The sequence below is a fragment of the Equus przewalskii genome, chromosome 21, assembly GCF_037783145.1.
Source record: "Equus przewalskii isolate Varuska chromosome 21, EquPr2, whole genome shotgun sequence".
Lineage (NCBI taxonomy): Eukaryota > Metazoa > Chordata > Mammalia > Perissodactyla > Equidae > Equus > Equus przewalskii.
Genome location: NC_091851.1, coordinates 4,509,036 through 4,529,211, shown reverse-complemented (window position 1 = coordinate 4,529,211; position 20,176 = coordinate 4,509,036). Strand labels below are relative to the sequence as shown.

Below are 20,176 nucleotides of genomic sequence, written 5' to 3'. Positions count from 1 at the left end.
TAACATAAGGCCATTAATGTGGTGTTGGTGAGGTTTGGGGAACAAGTGGGGCTATCTGTGTTTGTCCATTCTACTATCTTTGACTGGATTTTTTAAACGCCTCTGTCAGTCATTTCTTTAGCTTATTTTTAAAAGTCAATTATTTCATTTTCTTATTTGATCATTTTTAGTTTTAAGGCATTTATTTTAAATTTGACAACTTTTTCCTGAATTACGTTTTTAAAAATAAAACTTTATTTTTTAGAACAGTTTTGGATTTATAAAAAATTGCAAAGATAGTACAGAGAGTTCCCATATACTCCACATCCAGTTTCCCCATTACTAATATCTTACATAAGTATGGTACACTTGTTACAATTAATGAACCAATATTGAAACATTATTGTAAAGTCTATACTTTATTTGGATCTCTTGAGCTTTTAACCTAATGACTTTTTTCTGTTCCAAGATTCCATCCAAGATATCACATTACATTTCAGTGTAATGTTTTCTTAGCCTCCTCTTGGCTGTGACAGTTTCTCAGACTTTCCTTGTTTTAGATGACCCTGACAATTTTGAGGAGTACTGATTGTATATTTTGTAGAATGTTCTTCAATTGCATTTGTCTGATGTTTTTCTCATGATGGATTATTATATATATTTTTTTGCTTTTGCATTTCTGAAACGAACTTTTCTTACCTCTAATGTATGAACTTCTTCCAGTATTCTTGGATTTTGTTTGCTAACGCTTTATTTAGGATTTTTACTATTATATGCTTTTAAGTGAGATGGATTCTAATTTTCCTTTTTTGTTGTTGTTTTTTTTGAGGAAGATTCTCCCTGAGCTAACATCAGCTGCCAATCCTCCTCTTTTTGCTGAGGAAGATTGGCCCTGAGCTAACATCCATGCCCATCTTCCTCTACTTTATATGTGGGACGCCTACCATAGCATGGCTTGATAAGCAGTGCATAGGTCTGTACCCAGCATCCAAACCCACAAAACCCTTGGCTGCTGAAGCGGAACATTTGACCTTAACCGCTGTGCCACTGGACTGGACCCTAATTTTCCTTTTTTAATACTCACCTTGTCTGGTTTTATTATCAAGATATCACAAGGTAAATAACAGAAGTTAGGGAGCTTTCCTTCTTTCTAGTGCCTGGAATAGGTTGGAAAAGATAGTTTCTCTTTTATTTGAAGCTTCAGTAAAACTAAGAATTGTACTTTATTTTATAAATCTATTGAAGTAACCTACTCTATAGATATATGCTTTTAGCTTTATAAGTCCTTTTTTATTAACTTTTATATATTATTCTGCCATTTTTCCTAATTTTTTGACTAGGACACACAGATTAATATTTTTCTCTTCTAATATAAACACCCAAAGCCATATATTTTTCTTCACATAAAGTTCAGCTACATTCTAGAGCTTTTGCTATGTAGTTTTCACTACAGTTCAGGTTGAAATACTTTTTAATTCACAATTTGATTTCTTTTTGAACCTTATTTGAAGTGGTTTTTAGTTTCTTAATGTATTTTTCTTATCTTCTTAATTTATTTCATCACATTCACAGAATGTGGTATAGTTTCAAATCATGGACATTTGTTGAGACTTGCTTAACAATCTAATTGGTCAGTTTCTATAAGTGTTCCATTGCATTTAAAAATCACACATATTTTTAAATTAAGTTCAAAGTTTTATATATATACTCTCTCATATCTCTATTCAATCAAGATTAATTGTATTGTGTAAGTCTTCCCTATTCTAACATTTTTTTCTGCTTAACTCATCAATTAATGAGAGTTAATATTAAAATGTCCTACTATGATTATTGTTTTACCAGTAGTTCCTTGTAATTCTGCTAAATTTCACTTTATATATCTGGAGGCTTTGAAGTTCATTATAAATTCAGAATTACTGCTTCACTAATAAGTGATTTTGCTTTAAAGTTTATGTGACTGACATACATATAGGTAGACCAGTGATCTATCTTCCTTTCTTCATATCTATCAATGTTCTTATTTACTCACTTAGGATCTCCCTATACATTATGTATTAGTGGTACCTCTTATAAACATCATATGGCTGGATTTTATTTCTTCAATCTAACTGCAAGTTTAAATTGTTTATATTTATTGTAGTTGCTGATTTACTTGATTTCATTTCCAACACCTTACTTTAGGCTTTCTGTTTAAGTCACCTTTGCTTTGCTTCTCTTTTGAATCTTTGGAGGGAGTTTAAAGGGTTGTATTCCACCTCCACCACTAATCTCCTTTACCTTATACCCTTTGTTATTAATGTAATCTTTCTCAAAGTTCTATTCCTCACCCCACACAAATAAAGAGAGACTGATTTCTAGGCAACTACCAACCTTCACTGAGTGTCATTTTGAGTATATATGTTGTTGGTGTTTTTAAGGCCAATCAAAGAAACTGAAGTACAATCTATGGAAGTGAGGAACTCAAGAAGAGGAATGACAAGAGCCAACAAGGAGCAAGAAGGAGTGAATGTGACAAGCAGCCAAGGCAGATCCAAGAATGGTTCTGTATCCTTCCAACACTGCACCTACAACAGATGCTAACAGCTTACTATATTAGTTATAGAAAGATCCTAAGACCCTGAAACAAAGGATTCAGTAAGGATGGCACACAGTGTCACGGAAAGGCCTTCCCAAACACAGGAGCATGTTCCTTCTTAGAGGAAAGCCTATCTGTATTTCACACATAAGTATCATATAATGAATTGGGAAGACAAATTAAAATGTGCAGCTATAATCTGAGCTGGAATTCCTACACACTGTGCCTGAAAGACAAGAGGTATAGAGAACAAAAGCTTAATTATGAGCCTTCTGGGTTCTCTGAGTTTTATCAAGCCTCAGAAGAGTGACTTGTCCTCCTAATGTTTGATCTGTAAAATAAGTGCAGTATCAAGCATCTGTCAGTCTGAGAGGGTATGCTGAAGCTTTAAATAATGCTTATAAATCAACATAAGCCCTCAAATATAATATGGCATTTAGTCTTCTCATAAAGAATGCCATGATGTCTTTAATCCCCTGAGGGGTAAAAAAATGTAAGAGGATTAGATGATTTACAGCTTTGTTTCATCCCCTACCCCCATCCCCCAAATGCAGCCATCCAAAACAGAGACTAGCCCCCAATGTTCCAATCATGCTGGAACTTGCTTGAGTAGCAACTCCAAGTAAACATCGGCTAGGTATCTCATCACCTGCACCTCCTTGTTGCCTGCCAACTAATACATTCTCAGTTATGCAAAGATCCCATGTAGAAAATCTATTTCAATACTACTTTGTTCTCAGGAAAATTTATACATCAATGATAAAATCCTAGGTAACATCCTTCATCACATTATCAAAACATGTTGAGTCTTTAGAAGTATTTGAAATGACTGCACACTCAATATTACTGTGAAAAAAAATTTTTGAGTTGAATATTTTTGTCCAAAATTATTCCACTGATGGCATAAGTAACAGAACAGATGCTGACATTTTACATGTAGATGACTCCTCAGTGAAGCAGCACTTAATTAAAAATGGGGATTTGAGAGATTCCAGAAAATTTCATGTTCACCCTAAAAATGCCAAATATTTAGTTTATTTTCTTTTTCATGAGCAGGCTAGTATGCTAGCCTAGTATCTTTTCATTTCATTATTACTAAATGCTACAGGGGCATATAAAAATTTTTATTAAAGTGGAAAGTCTTGCAAACAAATACAACTATATCATCTTTCTCAAATCACATACATGATTTTAACAGAGCAATCTAAAGTTTAGAACATTGCAAATATGCAAAGGATTTTAGCCATGAAATAAGTCTTGGTAAGTGGTAAAACAGGCACTTGTGACCAAATCATGATTTCACATGACTGCAATTTTATGTAGGTTTGGTAGAATGTTGAAGAAACATAGCCGGCACTTTGGAAATGAATTTCTCTTTTGATTTGAAAACTAAACAAAAGGCACAAACCCAAAGGCTCAGTTGAAACACCTTAATTGCGGGACCAGAAAAATCAAGCACACACTTTGATGGTGAAAGTAGAGAAGCACCAGGCTGGTGTTCTGTTGACCACCACTATGGCCTGACTCTCCTCTCTTTCCTCATCTGCTTTCCAGGGACATACGTGGTTCATTTCAAAGATTCTAAAGGTGAGCAACCAATCCCATGGTAGTTATTACTGTTATTTTTCTTTATAATATTCATGTCTTCAAAGCAGACAAAAGCCTTCAAAGCCTGGTGAAAACGCCAAAAATGTGTACAGTGGCAGAGAACACTGACAAACCACTCCTGCAAAAACCATTTTGGTGGCAGGTAACAGTGAATGCAACTCATGCGCACAGCTACAATTAAAAGCAGAAGTGGTAAAAGGATTTCTGTAACAATCTTTGGAGGCAGGGCTGTGACAAACATACTAAAGAGATTTTAAAACTGAATCTTATGTATTTTTTACTAAAAAAAGGTTAAAATTTAATTGCTGTTTTTAGCTAAATAAAGCAATAGCCTACAGCTTAAAGCTTACTCATTCATTGCTTTGGGTATTTACTGAATGTTCTTCTCTGGCCATGCACACACCATTCTAGGAGCCAAGAATCAGCTAGGAACACGACTGACGACAACCTCCCACCCCACAAGCTTATATTCCAGTGGTGGGAAACCACTGACCCTCTCCTAACTAAACCAAAATGGTGGATACTATTTCTTACTGAATCTTATCTTAAAATGTATCACTGATCTGAAAGGAATCTGGAAAGGAAAGAACACCAAAACTGGCTTTTACCCTTCAGGGTTCTGCTAACCCGTGGAATTCTTTTTTTTTTTTCCTGAGGAAGTTTGGCCCTGAGCTAACATCTGTTGCCAATCTTCCTCTTTTTGTTTGAGGAGGATTGTCACTGAGCTAATATCTGAGCCAATCTTCCTCTATTTTATGGGGGATGCTCCCACAGCATGGCTTGACAAGCAATGCCAGGTCCATGCCCGGGATCCAAACCTGTGAACCCCGGGCCGCCGAAGCAGAGCACGCGAACCCAACCACTATGCCACCGGGCTGGCCCTTAACCCATGGAATTATTAAAGATTTCTTTGATAATGAAAAGAAAGCTTTAATTATACTGAAGTTGAATTAATGATTGATACCTTTCTTATGGGTAGCTTTGTGTGTGTGTGAGTCTCATTTAAGAAAACTTTCACTAATCCAAGGTCTTAAACATATTTTTAGAAGATATTTTCTTCCAAAAGTTTTTAAATTTTCCTTTTCTTATTGAAGGATTTTATCCATCTGGAATTGACTGTGGGCATGGAGTGAGGTAGGGATTCTATTTCATTTTTTTCCATATGGCTAAATACTTGTCCCATTGGCATCTGTTGAACAGCACTTTCTCTCCTTGTCAGATCTGGAGTGCCACCTTTCATCTATCACAACTCCAAGCCTGTGTGGATTCAGTATCTATTTTCTACTCCGTTCCTTTAGTCTATTTGTCTGTCCCTGTGGTTAAAACTTTCTTTAAATAAACCACATAGCATTTATCACATTATTTGTGGCTATCAGCATAAATGTCTTATCTTCTGCCCTCTTACTAAGCTCTTAAGTCAATCGTGGCTATGGTTTATTCATCTTTTTATTTCTTACAGCAACAAAATCAGTATTCTAGATTGTAAGCTTATTTGCTAAATAAGAGATAAGGTCAACAGCAATCCTGATTCTTAGGTATAGAGTCATAAATATTCCCTTCTCCAAAATCATTACCTCAACAGAACAAAATTTATGTATGTATTAACTATATTTTCTTATTTTCTATATTGATGCTCTTGCATCTGGGGCCTCCTTGACAATAAAAGGACTGCCCTTCCCAGGGTTAGCTAATTTCTAAAGATAGCAAACAACTCACCGGGAAGTGTGCCTTTCATATGTAAACCCAGCAATCCACAATCTTACCTCCCAACTACCTCCTTTATCTAGTGCCTACTCAGCAAACCAACATCCTCCCCAACCCCCCAGCCCTAATAACCCCAGGGTCTGGTACCAGGCAACCAGGGATAGCATCTATATAGGCTCCAGAGTCTGCTGAAATTATTCAAACTAGCCAATCCTAAATCTGCTTAGCCTGCTCTGCCTTGTCTTTCCCAGGGAAATGACAATAAACGTTGTTCCCCATGTTTTCCCCTCTCTCCTTCTGCCTCCTGACCAGCCTTGGTGTTTCCCCATGTGGTCTCCCTGCACGGCATGCTATGCCTCTGTTTCTAGGGACCTGTGAGTATAAACTTCTTCCTTCATGACAATCATTTTCATGTCTGCATGTCTTGCCATACCTGATTAAGACAAATCCCAGGTACATTTTGAAATAATGTGCAATAAATTTAGCTGCTATTTTCAGCAAATGTGAAGTGATTTAAATGAGAAAGCAAATATAAAACTAAACTGTTAGTTTGCTAGTGATGAAGGAATTTAAGATTTTACAAGCAGTTTATTATTCTAAGCATTTGATAACTGGCAGGATTATTCAATGAGAAACAAGAGATACACTCAAATTGTTTGATCAGTCTCTTTGCATGTCCTAAAGATTAGGCTCACACAAGTTTTATTTTGTACGTTTACGAAGAAATTGTTCTCTTAAGAACAGAAAGTTAAATTCAGAACTGTGATAATCCTTAAACCTTATCATATTACGGTTTGTCCTTTTCACAGATGACAAGATGAACTATTGAACTGAGCGTACTGATTCTCTATACTAGTATTTCAAAGAAGAACTAAGTATTTGGAGGAATTAATCACACTATAGAGTGCATCATATAAAATTACCTCACACAAGTTTATTAAATTGAGCTGTCCCATGCATACTCTGAAATGGGATCAAAACTAATCTTCCCAAAGGACAGACAAAAGAAGTAATCACCCAATTTTTTTTTCTTTTCAATAAAAATAATTAAAACTAGTTCTTGTTTAAGTAAATTCAGCTTACTAAAAATTCAGTATTGCCTTTGATAGTACCATGATGAGGATTCCCCTTGGATAATCTGTATATTGGACCCAAAGAAGCCGTTAATTCCATAAATGTATTAATGATTCTCAAATAGTTTAAAGGGGTCTGCAGTTGTAATTTTAACAGCAACGTAGTAGAAAGGAGTAGACATAACACTGAAATTGGAGTCAACACACTGTGGAAGCCAGTTCCAACTCTGGCACTTACTTTCTAGTTAGACCATATGATTTCTCTGGGTCTTAGTTTCTCTATCTTTAAAACAGAATTTGTAAGACTTGGCCTGTTTACCATACAGAATCAAAGAGGATGCCTTAGAGTTCTTTGTAAACTATTAAATCTCTTATAAATTATAGTATTATTATTCAAAATCATTATATGTATCTACACATCATTATATATATAAAGAATTTTAAATCATTTTTAAAAGAACCAAAAATTTGAGAAGCATAAATTGCTACCCAATAATTTATCAAACTAAGCACACGATTTTGTTAATCATTTCCTCATTGACTTTGCAAGGTTTCTACCATGGGCAGATTTGAATACATAGACCAAAAAATGTCCATTGTCTTTTAAAGACAGCACTACAAAGGCAATAATACATTACTCACATACAGCTGACTGGTTTGTTTTTCTTTGTTTATTATTCTACTCTTAATTAATTAAAATGCACACATTAAACACACATTAAGATCATGCTTCTTGGTCTTAACTATCTCATACATAAAAGATTTTATCTAATACCATTTTTCTATGTAAATTTTATGAAGTTTTAATGTTACTCCATCAGGGATTTCCAAAAACATCAAAGACTGGTTAAATTTTATATCATAATTAATAGAAACCAAAGTTTGCTTAGTTACAATGAACTAAGGTAAAATTTTTAGCCTTTATTTATAATTTTAACTTTTAGCATTTTAATAACACTTTTTACTCAACATGGGCTAATTTGTTGTTTTCATAAAAGATATTGTATGTAAGCATGGATATGGTGGACCAGGAAGGACTTGGCTATGGTCAGCATTTCCCACACTGAGTTCTTCAGAACACTAGTCTCTCTCGACAACTATCAAAATAAAAAACCACCTGTCTTTGGTGTCGCCCTTCTCATCAGCCCTGTCATACAGGTGAAGGAGCTGAGCTTTGAGAGGTTCACTTACCCACAGTCAATGTGCACGTGCATGTGTGCGCATGTGAACAGCTAAAACTGCAGAGCACTTCCTACACACACACTGTTCAGTGCACTTGACTCATGTGTTCACTCATTATTCCCCCAGCAACCCTATAACAGAGACTATTAGTATTCCCATTTTCCAAAAAAGAAATAGAAAGAGAGAGAGATTAACTTGCTCAAGGTCACCCAGCAATTCCTTGGCAGAGCCCAGATAGAGACCCAGAAACTTTGGTTCTGTAGTCCATTCATGCATCTCAGAAATACAATACTCAGGGGGGGAAAGTTGCAAAAATTACAAAATATGACACCATTTTTCAAAAGTTTAAGACCAAAATTAAAAGATATATTATTGAGGATCAGATATATATGGTAAAACTATAGAGAAATCAAGAGAATTATTATATTAAAAAATTGGGCATAAGGTCACAGAATGATAGGAAAAGGAAAGGAACTTGAGAAGGGGCTTTCAAGAACCTTACTGGTTTGGGAGGTGTTTTATTTCTTAAGGTGGGTAGTAGGCTCACTGATGCTCATTTTATTATAATGGCCCATAACTTATGTATATGTCGCAACTTATCTTGTATGTATCAAATATTTTACAGTAAAAATTAAAGAAAATATTAATCAATAAGCTATTCAAACTCTTTAACTTATCCTGGATTTATGGCACACGTAGGTTGGATAAACCACTCTTCTGTGTTTCCAGAGTAAAGCAAATTTGGTCAGGGACAGCAAAAGCTTGGCGCGAATATCAGCACTTCCTCCCATGATGGACAGTGGTTGTCGGCATGGCACACTTCTGCCCACATCCAGCCACTGTTTTAGAACCCTTTCCAAAAAGGACTCTGGGAATTAAGAACTAATTATGAACAAGTGGCTGGGGCTGCCATGCCAGTTTGGTTGGAGGCGGCACCTCCATCACCATTGTGCTAAAGGAACCCTGAAGTTCTTGCAACTAGGAAACTCTGGGATCTCCTAGTGGTTAATACTGGTGCCTACTTTTCAAAGACACAGTTACCTGTTAAGTTTGAAACATCGGTGGGACTCAGTTGTAACCAATGGCGGGCATCGGAGTCTGCCACAACATCTGTAGGAGTGTTCAGTTCTGGGTCTTCCTCATAGGTCTGCCATGGGCTCATGGACAGCTCGGCCTCACCGTTATAGCCCAGAGCTGTGTCACTGCTGACACTTTCACCTGGCACAATGGAAGAACCAAAGTCTGAGATAACTAATAGCTGGGAATCAGAATGTTCACAATTACCAATACACAGTAACCAAACAGCTGACACAGCAGGAGTCATTCAGGAATAGGGGCTCAAAAGGTGCCTGTCTGGGGTTCCTGGTCAATGAAACAAAGCTTTCAAGTGCAGGGCATTAATAGTAGTCATGAGCTCCACTACATATCACTCAGGAGGCATTCTTTTCAAGGGGTCTTCAGCTCAGTTATCCCATGTACCCAAAAGATCACATCAAGTCGTTAAGTTTTCTCCTGCCACTTATTCAACCACAAAATGAGGATGGGTGAAGGAAGAGGGTGGGAATTTATTCCACCACAAATGCAAGTTTATTCTGCTGGCCAGAAGAGCCTCAAGATGTTTTATTCCTTGACCTCAATGTCTAGACCTAAACCCAGGGTCAATCATTCAGGATCACTGGCAGATGAAGTGGCCCACGCAGAAGATTTTCTCCAACAGAAATTCTCCCCTTTAAACACTAAAAAGTTCTAATTTGTCATAATACAATGATGCTTTCAAAGACGATTCAGTCTTTTAGGGCTATTTAGTCTGACAACAAAACAGACCGAGCCAGTCTACTCCTCAAAGTCTTCTATCTACTTCATAACAATTCCACGTGTCTCCCCTTTCTGTGTGCTCACTGTTCCAGCTGCTTTTTTTTTTTTTTTAAGATTGTCACCTGAGCTAACAACTGTTGCCAATCTTCTTCTTTTTTTTTTTTCTGCTTCTTCTCCCCAAATTCCCAGTACATAGTTGCAAATTTTAGTTGTGGGTTCTTCCAGTTGTGGCATGTGGGACGCCACCTCAGCATGGCCTGATGAGTGGTGCCATGTCCACACCCAGGATTTGAACTGGTCAAACCCTGAGCCACCGAAGTGAAGAGTACGAAGTTAACCACTTGGCCATGGGGCTAGCCCCCCAGCTGCTCTTTCTATCTGCTGGTGACAGTCGCCAGCCTTGCTGCTTCTAGTCTCCTGTCCTCTCTTCCCTTGCAAAGGACTAAAAGTTGTCCCAGTTAGCAGATAAACTGAAAGTTGTTCTAGTAACCAACCTGTAAGGTCTCTAACTTCATCTGGCACAGAACTCTAAGCCAACAGGGGCTGAAGGTGGAGCCTAAGAGGAGCTCCTCTGCACTCCATGCAGAACCATCCTAGATCTGCAGGGGTGTTTACTATGCTACTCCGAGAAGGAGGTGGCCGGGCACCTACTTCAGGGAAGTAGAGTATTAGGGCTACATTTTACAGTATATATGATAACACGTCACAGGATTCCAATCAAATTTTATTTTTTAAATACTTATACTACTGACTTCAACGTACTTCTGAGGCTTTTTGCTGCTAGTCTATGGGAACTTTCTAGGGAAGATCATTTTCCTTCTGGGTCGGTCTCCTCACCCAGCCATCAACTTTGGTTGTGCCTCTCACCTAGAGAAAGGCCCAGGGGTGGAAAGACAGGCCTTTAATGTACAGGTGAGTGACTGGAACTGTTCTATTCTATGTGTAGGCTAACCGTCCATCAATCCTGGGATTTCAGGAATAAAAATGTCGCATTTCACAACCATGTCTCTTCAGATACTAAGATATCATTCAAGTTAGAAAGTAAAAAGAAAACAAAATACAGGAGCTCTGAAGCTGGATGAACACAGACCACATTTCCTGGAACTTACTCTTCTGTCTTTCTCTACATTTTCCTTGCGTCTGTTGCAAATCATCTTTTAAATCCAATTCAGCAGGGCTGCTGCTTCTTCGAACTAAGATCTTCAGACAAAAACAAATATTGCATTTGCTACAGGAAAGTTTTAATTTTTAAAATATTGTTCAGTTTCTAGTTCACATTTCTAAATAAATAGAAAAACAGTAACAAAAAATCGAATGATGTTTTCCATTTGAAGGATACGTGTTCACAAATTACTATAATTGAATCATAAATTACTCAAGATCTGAAATTTATGGCTTCTGCATTCTTAAATGACATCCAATTGAATTGGTCTACTGAGAAAGGATGCCAAATTATACGGAAATACTTTATTTTAAAGTTCTATTCCTTATTCTGCTTAAGCACAGGTATATAGTGAATACAGGTCTCGAGAAGGCCTAAATTACTCATAAATGGTGAGTGTGCTGGCAGGGAAGGTATAAACTCCACCTAGACTTCTAAAGGTCACTCAGGGCCTTCCTTGTTAAATGTGCAACAGACTTTCCTGAACAGTGCTCAACACTGGACCTTGTGTTAAACACAGTGAATGAAAAACTTGGAGGCAATCTGCATCCTCTACAATGTATAACTTGCTTGGAGAGACAAAACATACACAAATTACACAAAATGATTACAACGTACATAAGCAAAATATGCACGTAAACTCTCTCTATAGGTATGCAGAATAAAGCGTTACCTTAATTGGCTCACAGTTACAGGAGAGCTGTTCAAGAAGGCAAGACATGAAGTGGTAGAGAGAAGGCAGGAGGGATTCAAGGCAGGAAGCACTGAGTGGTAATCAGCAAGTTCTATGTGCAGGAAAAGAAGCTGATTATAGCAGGCCATGCAGGATAGTCAGGTAAAGAGGGAAAATGATAAGAAGAAAATGTCAACCACCTTCCAAAAGAGGCAGCTGCCAGTGGGCCTTCAGCATCAGGCTTAGGAATTTCCACCCAATATTGACAAAATGAGCAACCGTATGTTCCAGATAATAGCTTACTGTGATTAAAAAATATAACTAGAAAGATAAGTCTAGTCAGTTATCTGTGGGACAGATTAGAGTTAAGAAGAAAATTGCTATGGAACTGTCATGGTGATTCAGGGATGAGTGGACAACGCTTTTGATGGTGGAAAAGGAGAATAAGAGATAAGAAAATGCTGCAGAAGGACAGACAAGAGCTTATATGAGAGCTTATATAAGAGCTGTAAATGAGAGTGGAAGAAAATTAAATCACAAAATGATATGAATCTAGGGGACCATGAGAATGAGGGTGATGAAGGAAGGAAGGATGGAAGGAAGGTCAACGGACAAAGGAACTTAAGAAAGTTTCTGAAATTTTACTTTTCGTCTTTGGGCTGAATATCCAAAGAGAATGTCCTATAAGCGGAGGACAAAAATCCAGAACTGGCGACAACAGGATAAAGGCAGGAATGAAGGTGTAAATTTAAGGTCCTCCAGTGCAGAGTGCATAAAAACCCTGGGATTCAATGAACCAACTAAAGGGATGAACATTAAACAAGCAAATGAACAGGGGGGACCAAACTGTATAATAAAAGATAGAATAATTATTAAGCTAAAACACAGAAGTAGGTGATGAATAAAATATTTAGAAGACTAACAGTATATGAAAAAATATTACTCAGCCTTAAAGAAGGATGATATATCTAACATGATAATGCTAATATACCCAGGATATTTCCTTAATAGAAAAGCAGGGTTCTGCTTCTGACTATATGAGAGACAAAATATCCTCCAGCTATACAATTAGATCTTACACAAAAATTTGAGGCTCACAGGAAGTAAAATAAACCTCCAAGTGATCCACACTCTCCTCTGTCCCCAAAAGTGAACAGAAACCAGGGCTATTGTAAGGGTAAATCTAATATTATCACTGCCAGAGGCAAAAGGACCCCAGGATTAAAGTAGCACTCCACGGTTCCCAGAAGAAACAAATGCAAATCCTGTCCTGGTGAAACTCCATCACTTCAGATATCCAGGGTACTGTAGATTGAGATCAGCCAGCTAGGAACTCACAATCAAAGATCACCAAACACCAAAGGAAATAAATCAGCATACATAAGAGTTGCAGAAACAACAAATACCACATTTAGAACCACCCCCCCCCCAAGAATTTCAGATAATCAGATAAAGATTTGAGAATTGCAAATTGTGACTATTTTAAAAGAATAAAAGAAAGGAATTACAAAAATGGGCAAGCAACAAGAGATTATTAGAAATTACAAGATATACTTGAAGAGAATTAACCTGAACTTTCAGAAGCAAAACGTTTAATTGTTGAACTAAAAAACTCAGTAGAAGTATTAAACAGTAGATCATCTATGACTAAAGAGAAAAATATTGAACTGAATGAAAGACCCATCTGACGAATTATCTATGTACCCAGAGGGACAAGGAGAATGGGAAATATGAAAGAGGGCTTAAGAGACATGGAAGACAGAATGAGAAAGTCTAAATATATTTCTAACCAGAATCACAGAAGGAAAGAGCAGAGAGAACAAAAAAGAGGAAATATTTTAAGAAATTATTACAAAAAATTTTCCAGAAACAAGAGAAGAACAAGCATTCACAAATACATGTCACACAGCATATACAAAAAAGGACAAACGTATAAACCAAAGGAAAATGCACCTAAATATACTGTAGTGAAACTGAAAGACAAAGACAACAGCAAGGAACAACAAATAGGATGGAAAAACCATTTCTCAATAGCAACCATGAAAGACAAAAGATAGCAGAAAAATAGCTTCCCTTAGAAGGGAGAAGTTAAGGGGGAAAGAAGCGGGGAAACTACTGTAATTAAGATGGTATACTGTCCAGAGAGACAAAGTAACCAATGAATCAAGATAAGAAGCACAAAATAAAGCCTTACGCATTGGCAAAACAGTATATATGACAGAAAGGTAGCATTTCAGATCAATGAAGGAAAAATAGATACAATGTGACCTAGGACAAGTGGTTATCCACGTGGGGAAAAAAATAAAACTGGATCCCTAACTCACTCTGTAAGTAAGAATCAATTCCAGACAGATGAAAGACTTAAATGTGCAGAACAAAACTGAAACACTTATAAGGTAATATTTTTATCCCTGTAGAATTGGCATTTTAAAATTTTCATAAAACCTAACCATAAAAAATGACTGATAATCAAGAATATCAAAATTAAGAACCTCTGTCATCAAAAGACACCGCAGAGAAAGTGAAAATATAAGGCACACCTTAGAAGAAAATAATTGCCAGAAACATAACCAAAATAGGTCTGTATTCAGACTATATAAAGAATTGACACAAACAAAAGAGAAAAGACAAACAAATCAATAGGAAAATTGCAAAGACATCAGACACACATGAAACACACATGGTCAATCAGCATGGAAAGATTTTAAACTATACTAGAGACCTGAGAAATGCAAAATAAAATGGAATCCCATTTTCATCCACTTGACTCATAAGAATTTTTAAATCTGACAATAGAAAGTGTTGGCAAGAACGTGGATGAATGGGAACTCTTTGTACGCTGCTAGCAGAAATACAAGTGGTGCAACCACCTTGGAAAACACACATTGTCCTGTAAAGAAGAACAATCTTCTACTCTATGACTCATTAATTCCACTCTTAGACAGCCACCATAGAGAAAACCTAAAACAAAACATATACAAGAATGTACATAGAAGCTGCATTTTCCATTAAAAAAAGAAAACCTGAAACAATCTAAATGTCCCTCAACAAGAGAATGGAAAAATAAATTGTGGAATATTCACAGTGGAATATCATACAGCAGAGAAAACTTAATGAACTACGGCTACAAGCCATAACATGGATGAATCTTAGAAACACATAACTGAATGAACAAAGCAATAATACCACTTTTATAAAGTTTAAAAATAAGGAAAACAAAAGGATATATTGTTAGGCAATATACACATATAGAACAAAACTCTAGAGCAAAGCAAGGATATGAGAAACTCAAAGCCAACATAATGCAGATCTCGGAGGGGACAAGGAAGGCACTTACAGGCCAAAGCAACAACACTGGAAACATTCTAGTTCTTAAGCTGGGTGATGGGTTTGTGGGAGTTTATTTGATTGCTAAAAAAATACAAATAATAAACACATACATACAGAATATACATACATGTAAGCTAGTAAATGTCCTTTTAAAAAATAAAGACAGAAGAAACTTAACACTGGTTATCTTCCAGGTAGGGAGGAATAGGGAGAGGCTTTCTCTGTTTATTTTGTACCTTTCTGTGATGCTTGAGTTTTCTATTTACACTACACTTTTAAAAATTGAATAAATAGGAGTTATCTGCATGAATGAGTTATGAGCTACTTTTAAATTATTTTCTTAATACTTTACATTTGTTTTTTAAAAAAACAAAAAATGCTATTTTACACTTTTTTAAAAAAGAACCCCATGACAGATCTTTGCAAAAACTCACTTATCTAGCAACTCTTGTGAGGCAGTAGCTACCACCCAAAGCGACGTCGAGAACAGGGAATCTGAACATACACTTGACAGGCAAGGATACCTGTTTAAAAACAGGGTGTCATATACAGACCAGGTGGTAAATTCCATTTTCATGCTAATTTTTTCTATTTTTGCAATGGGACTGTAAGTTTACACAGAAAGCAAGCATGACTTTAAAAGATCTCAAGGCCATTTAGGCTTATAACCCACCTAAACGGAAAAAGTTTTTTAAAGAATGCATCAATGCCACTAATGAATTTATTTATTGTGCCACTAATTTATATGTTTAATGACAAACTGATGCAGTTTGAAAACATTTTACTGTTACCCCTTCATGTTCTTTCTTCACATGTCCTTTATCCTCTTGAACAGGCTTAGGCTCTGAAGAACTCAAATTCTCTGCATCTTCTACTTTTTGACCTAGAGCTTTGGGGAAAAAAAATCAAGAGAATGAATATTTCAGATGGCAAAATTGGAAACAGGTTTTTATAGATAGGTAATTATTAAATTTAGCTATCCTAAGACATGTAAACACAGGAATCAGGGATCGACAAACTGGTAGCCTGTGGGTTAAGTCTACTTTATAGCCCCAGCCTCTGACCCTCAAAGAACTCCTCAGAGGGCAGACTGAATGCCACTCACTGTAGCCAATGGGTCCACTCAGCACAGGCGAGGGCAACAAGACCTGTCCTGGGGGCTGTGGGGAAGGGATCTCAGAGAACAGCTGCCTGATTTTGCCAGGGGAGCTGACAGGAAGAGAGCAGGAAGGCAGCTCAGTATTGCCTGAGAATAAAGACTGATGAGAGGGAGCACAGGGAACCAACATCAGTCATAAAAAAGGGAGTTATTACTACAAAGCCTGCAAACATAAAAAGATCGTAAGACGATTTTGTGAATAATCTGGGGCCAACAAATTTTTTAAAAATATATGAACTGAACAAATTCCTAGAAAAATACAACTTATCCAAATCAAAATAAGAAAAGGAAAATCTGAATAGTCTTAAAATGATTTTTAAATTTGAATGATATTTTAAAATCGTCCTACAAGAAAACTCCAGGTAACTGGTGGATTCTATCAAAGATTTCAGGGGGGAAAAATCACAACAACCTTACAAAACGCTTTGTGGAAGAGAAAATATTTCAGATAATACATTTCTCAAACTATTTTTTACTGTGTTTTCTTCTTTCAAGAGGATTTCTAAGAGGGACTCCTTCCCTTTTCATTTGATGAGGTAGCATGATCTCGACATTAAAAACTATGAGATAACCTGTTGATAAACAAGGTTGGTTTATTTCTTACTTAACTCATGAAACTAAAACTAAGTAACTTCATTGACACCAGACACAGTTTAAACATGTGCTTTCATCGTAAAATACATTATTCACTGTTTACAAGTCTCACCATCTGCCTCTTTGATTTCCATGCCCGGTTGTTGCTGAAAGTTGTTGGAGAAACCACGCAGATTAATGCTGTTACAACTTGGAATTTTCAACCTCAGCAGAGTCTACAAGCCGCGAATAAATTTTTTCAGTCTGGTCAGCTTTCTGTTCTCACTGATAACTTTTATGCCTACTCACAACCCTTCTCCACATCCTCCTTATCCCGCCGCCCTGCCTTCTGGCTAACTTGCTGCTCTCCCTGACCTTGTGGTGTAACATTCTCTGCCTCCCACCTACTCTAGCCACTGTGAACTTCTTTCTAGTCCTCAAACATGCCACATTTGAAAAACGTGCACATGTGTATAGCTAATTTAGATAGTTATAGTAAAATAGTAAAAATATCTCATTGTCAGAAATCTATGCTTGCAATCAACTTCTAAAATAAATTTTCTTGAAATAGAGTTGGAAGAAATGTAGAAAGCAATATGGCACGCAGCTTCTTCCCAGTCAGAATCTACAGTACTGTGTTGGTGACTGGAGCCCCTCCGTACCCTGAGAAGAGTCTGAGCAAAGGGGCTCAGCGACATCAGGCGAGCTGCTGCTCCGGAAAAGCTGCTGCTGCTCAGCCGCCAGGCGGCCAGACTCAACTGCGGGTGCGTTTTCCAACTGCTGACACTCTTCCACTTCTGTGGGTATGGACACAAAACAAGCATGGATGAATCTCAAGATTTTTAAAAATAATTTCACCACTTAAAACCACTGATTCTAAAAATGTAGTTTTAGATACTTTTTTCCACAAAAATTATGCAGGTAGATATTCTGCATTTACATCATAAAGTTTTCCACACTTTTTAACAGTAATATTCCACTCCAAGAATACATTTTCCTTTTAAGTTCTAGAAAGCATTTATTTTTCAATCAAAGTGAAGAAAAAAAGAAGAGAAAAGCCCCGAGAACTGTACAAGTCATTTGGAATTTTGAGGACAGGCAGGCCAAGGAAAGAGAGATCAGGAGATACATGAATAGGCAATTGACATTTGAGGAGAGAAAAAGTAGCACACACATGCTTAAGGAAAAAGAAGTGGGAATTTCAACTCTATTATCCCTTTTAACAGATAAACACACAGCTGTCCAAAATACAATATTATAATTATTTAATGGTTTATATCACCAAATGCAATGTTGAATTAGTCACTAAAGTACAAAAATGATTCACTGGTATTTTTAGAGAATCAATACATATGTGTCATAAAATAGAAAACCATAGCTGAGTACTGACCACTGGATAATCTCAGCCAGCATTATTACCAACCATATTCTCCTAGAGAATGAGTCCCCTTCTAGCTCATTTCTAAACTTCCCGGTTCATTTTAATCTCCAAAGACAACCCAAGGCACTGGAAGAATCACCCCACCCTCTCTCTCTAGAATCACAGCTTTGGGGTTGCATCGTCTTTTGCCTAGGTCATTATAATAGCCTCCTAACTGGTCACTGTCCCCCTTTTCTTGCCACCCCCTATGCTCTGTGGTCCCAGAGAGGTCCTTCTAAAATAAAGATCTTATTGTGCCATTGCTCTCCTGCTGGGGCTCTCCTTCACTGTACAGTCGCCTGTGCTCCTCACAGTGCACGCAGCGCTCTCCTTGACCTCACCCCACAGATCTGACCCCCAACAAGGAGCTCTCACTCACGTCAGTCTCCAGCAATCCTAGCCTACTTGGCATCTGCTGCTCTCTCCCTCCTGCTGCTCACTCCTCTATCCCAACCTCAGATCTGTTCCCTCTCCCCTCTCTCCCATGCTGCCTGGGCACCCCTCCTACAGGACTTGCCATGTGTGAACCCCACCACCGCATCCCTCACCAGACTCCACACTCACTCATGTAGTCATGAAACTTTACATCCATATAACTATAACATCATATTTTCCAAAAATTTTAATTAGCTAAAGTTTCACTCCTTCTAAGAAGAGAGTGATCAAAATTCAGCCTATATTATCTTACCTCGCAGTGTCACCCAATTCCTGCAATGAGACTCGCTGTCAATGTGCCACACTCTGTATAACCCTTTAATCCAAGCTACATGTGAAAGTGCTAGCTCACCCTAACCAAGAAGTTGTACGTAGGAAGATTCTAAGTATAATACACAGGATTTCAACAAAGGGTTGCTGCTTTATTTTTACCATCCAAATTAAAACCCCATTTTCAAGTACACTGATACAAGTTACAAGACCTCAGAACTATGAAATCTGTGTGTTCCTTCCCTTATAATTCAGAATACGGGGCCATAATCTAAATTTAGATACTGACGGGAAGCTGAACTTAGGATAAAAGCAAAGGCAGGCCCAGGTAGCAAAAGCAGACAGAGCCACTAAAGCTCCCTCCTTCCCAGGTAGTCTTTGTTCTTCTCGTCTCATGAATAGCCAAGAACCATTCATTTCCTCACAGAGAAATACAAGACATACGTACATATTTGTGATCTATCCACTCATTCCAGAGCTTAGACTAGGCCCTTTTCACAGGTCTGCTTCTAGGCTCTTCAGCATGAGGCAACAAAAGCCAGATAATATCATGGGGCCAGCCCCATTTGGCTGTCTTCTTTCATTGGTTATTCTAATTATGCAAAACACTGAAACCTTCCGGGAAGACTTTATATTTGTTAATGAACCTACTTGTTAACCCAAGATCAGTAGAGGGAGCCCAAGAGCTTCCTAATTCCCTGAAAATAATTGGCAAGTGTCAGTTTTTATGGACAGTGGGAAGAGTGGGCTTTATTCACTTCAACTTCATGCCAAAAACCGTTAGATATTGGTTTCTGGGCTATGAGCAGAAACAAATAAGAGCTGAGCCAACACTGGCAGCATCTTTTTAAAGATAAAGAACATTGCCATCTGGCGGGATGCAATACAGCCACAGCATCATGGCTTCTAAATTCGAGTGTCCCCACTGGCCCTCAACACAACAGACGGACGAAGAGCCTGCCACCACCAGCTGGTCTGCCTTCCCAACAGGCTGGCCTGACGTAGCTCTAAGCCTTTGTTTTTGTAAAACTGTTGGTAGGGACTTACATGGAGAAAGTCCAAGCTTGTAGAACTCACTGGAAGTGGTGAGAGCGGGAGGATCCATGATGAGAGGGAGAAAGGAAGGGGAGAGTCAGTGTGTCAAGTGTGCTGCTAGGGCTGTTGTGCTACCAATGCCCTGAGCCTCTTCTGCAGTTGACTGTTATGTGACACAGTGTG

At 37.6% G+C, this 20,176-nt stretch overlaps 1 protein-coding gene across 14 annotated transcripts in view; it reads right to left on the bottom strand.

The window, feature by feature from the left end:
* The window catches only part of RALGAPA2 (Ral GTPase activating protein catalytic subunit alpha 2), a 323,319-nt gene that overhangs the window by 179,947 nt on the left and 123,196 nt on the right, over positions 1-20,176 (bottom strand). For all 14 annotated transcript variants that reach the window (XM_070588734.1, XM_070588729.1, XM_070588728.1 and 11 more), the window contains 4 exons: positions 17,496-17,630; positions 15,893-15,990; positions 11,046-11,136; positions 9,163-9,339 (listed from right to left, as the gene is read on the bottom strand). In XM_070588734.1, the coding sequence (XP_070444835.1) occupies positions 9,163-9,339; positions 11,046-11,136; positions 15,893-15,990; positions 17,496-17,630 (501 nt within the window). The remainder of the gene's footprint in view (positions 1-9,162; positions 9,340-11,045; positions 11,137-15,892; positions 15,991-17,495; positions 17,631-20,176) is intronic.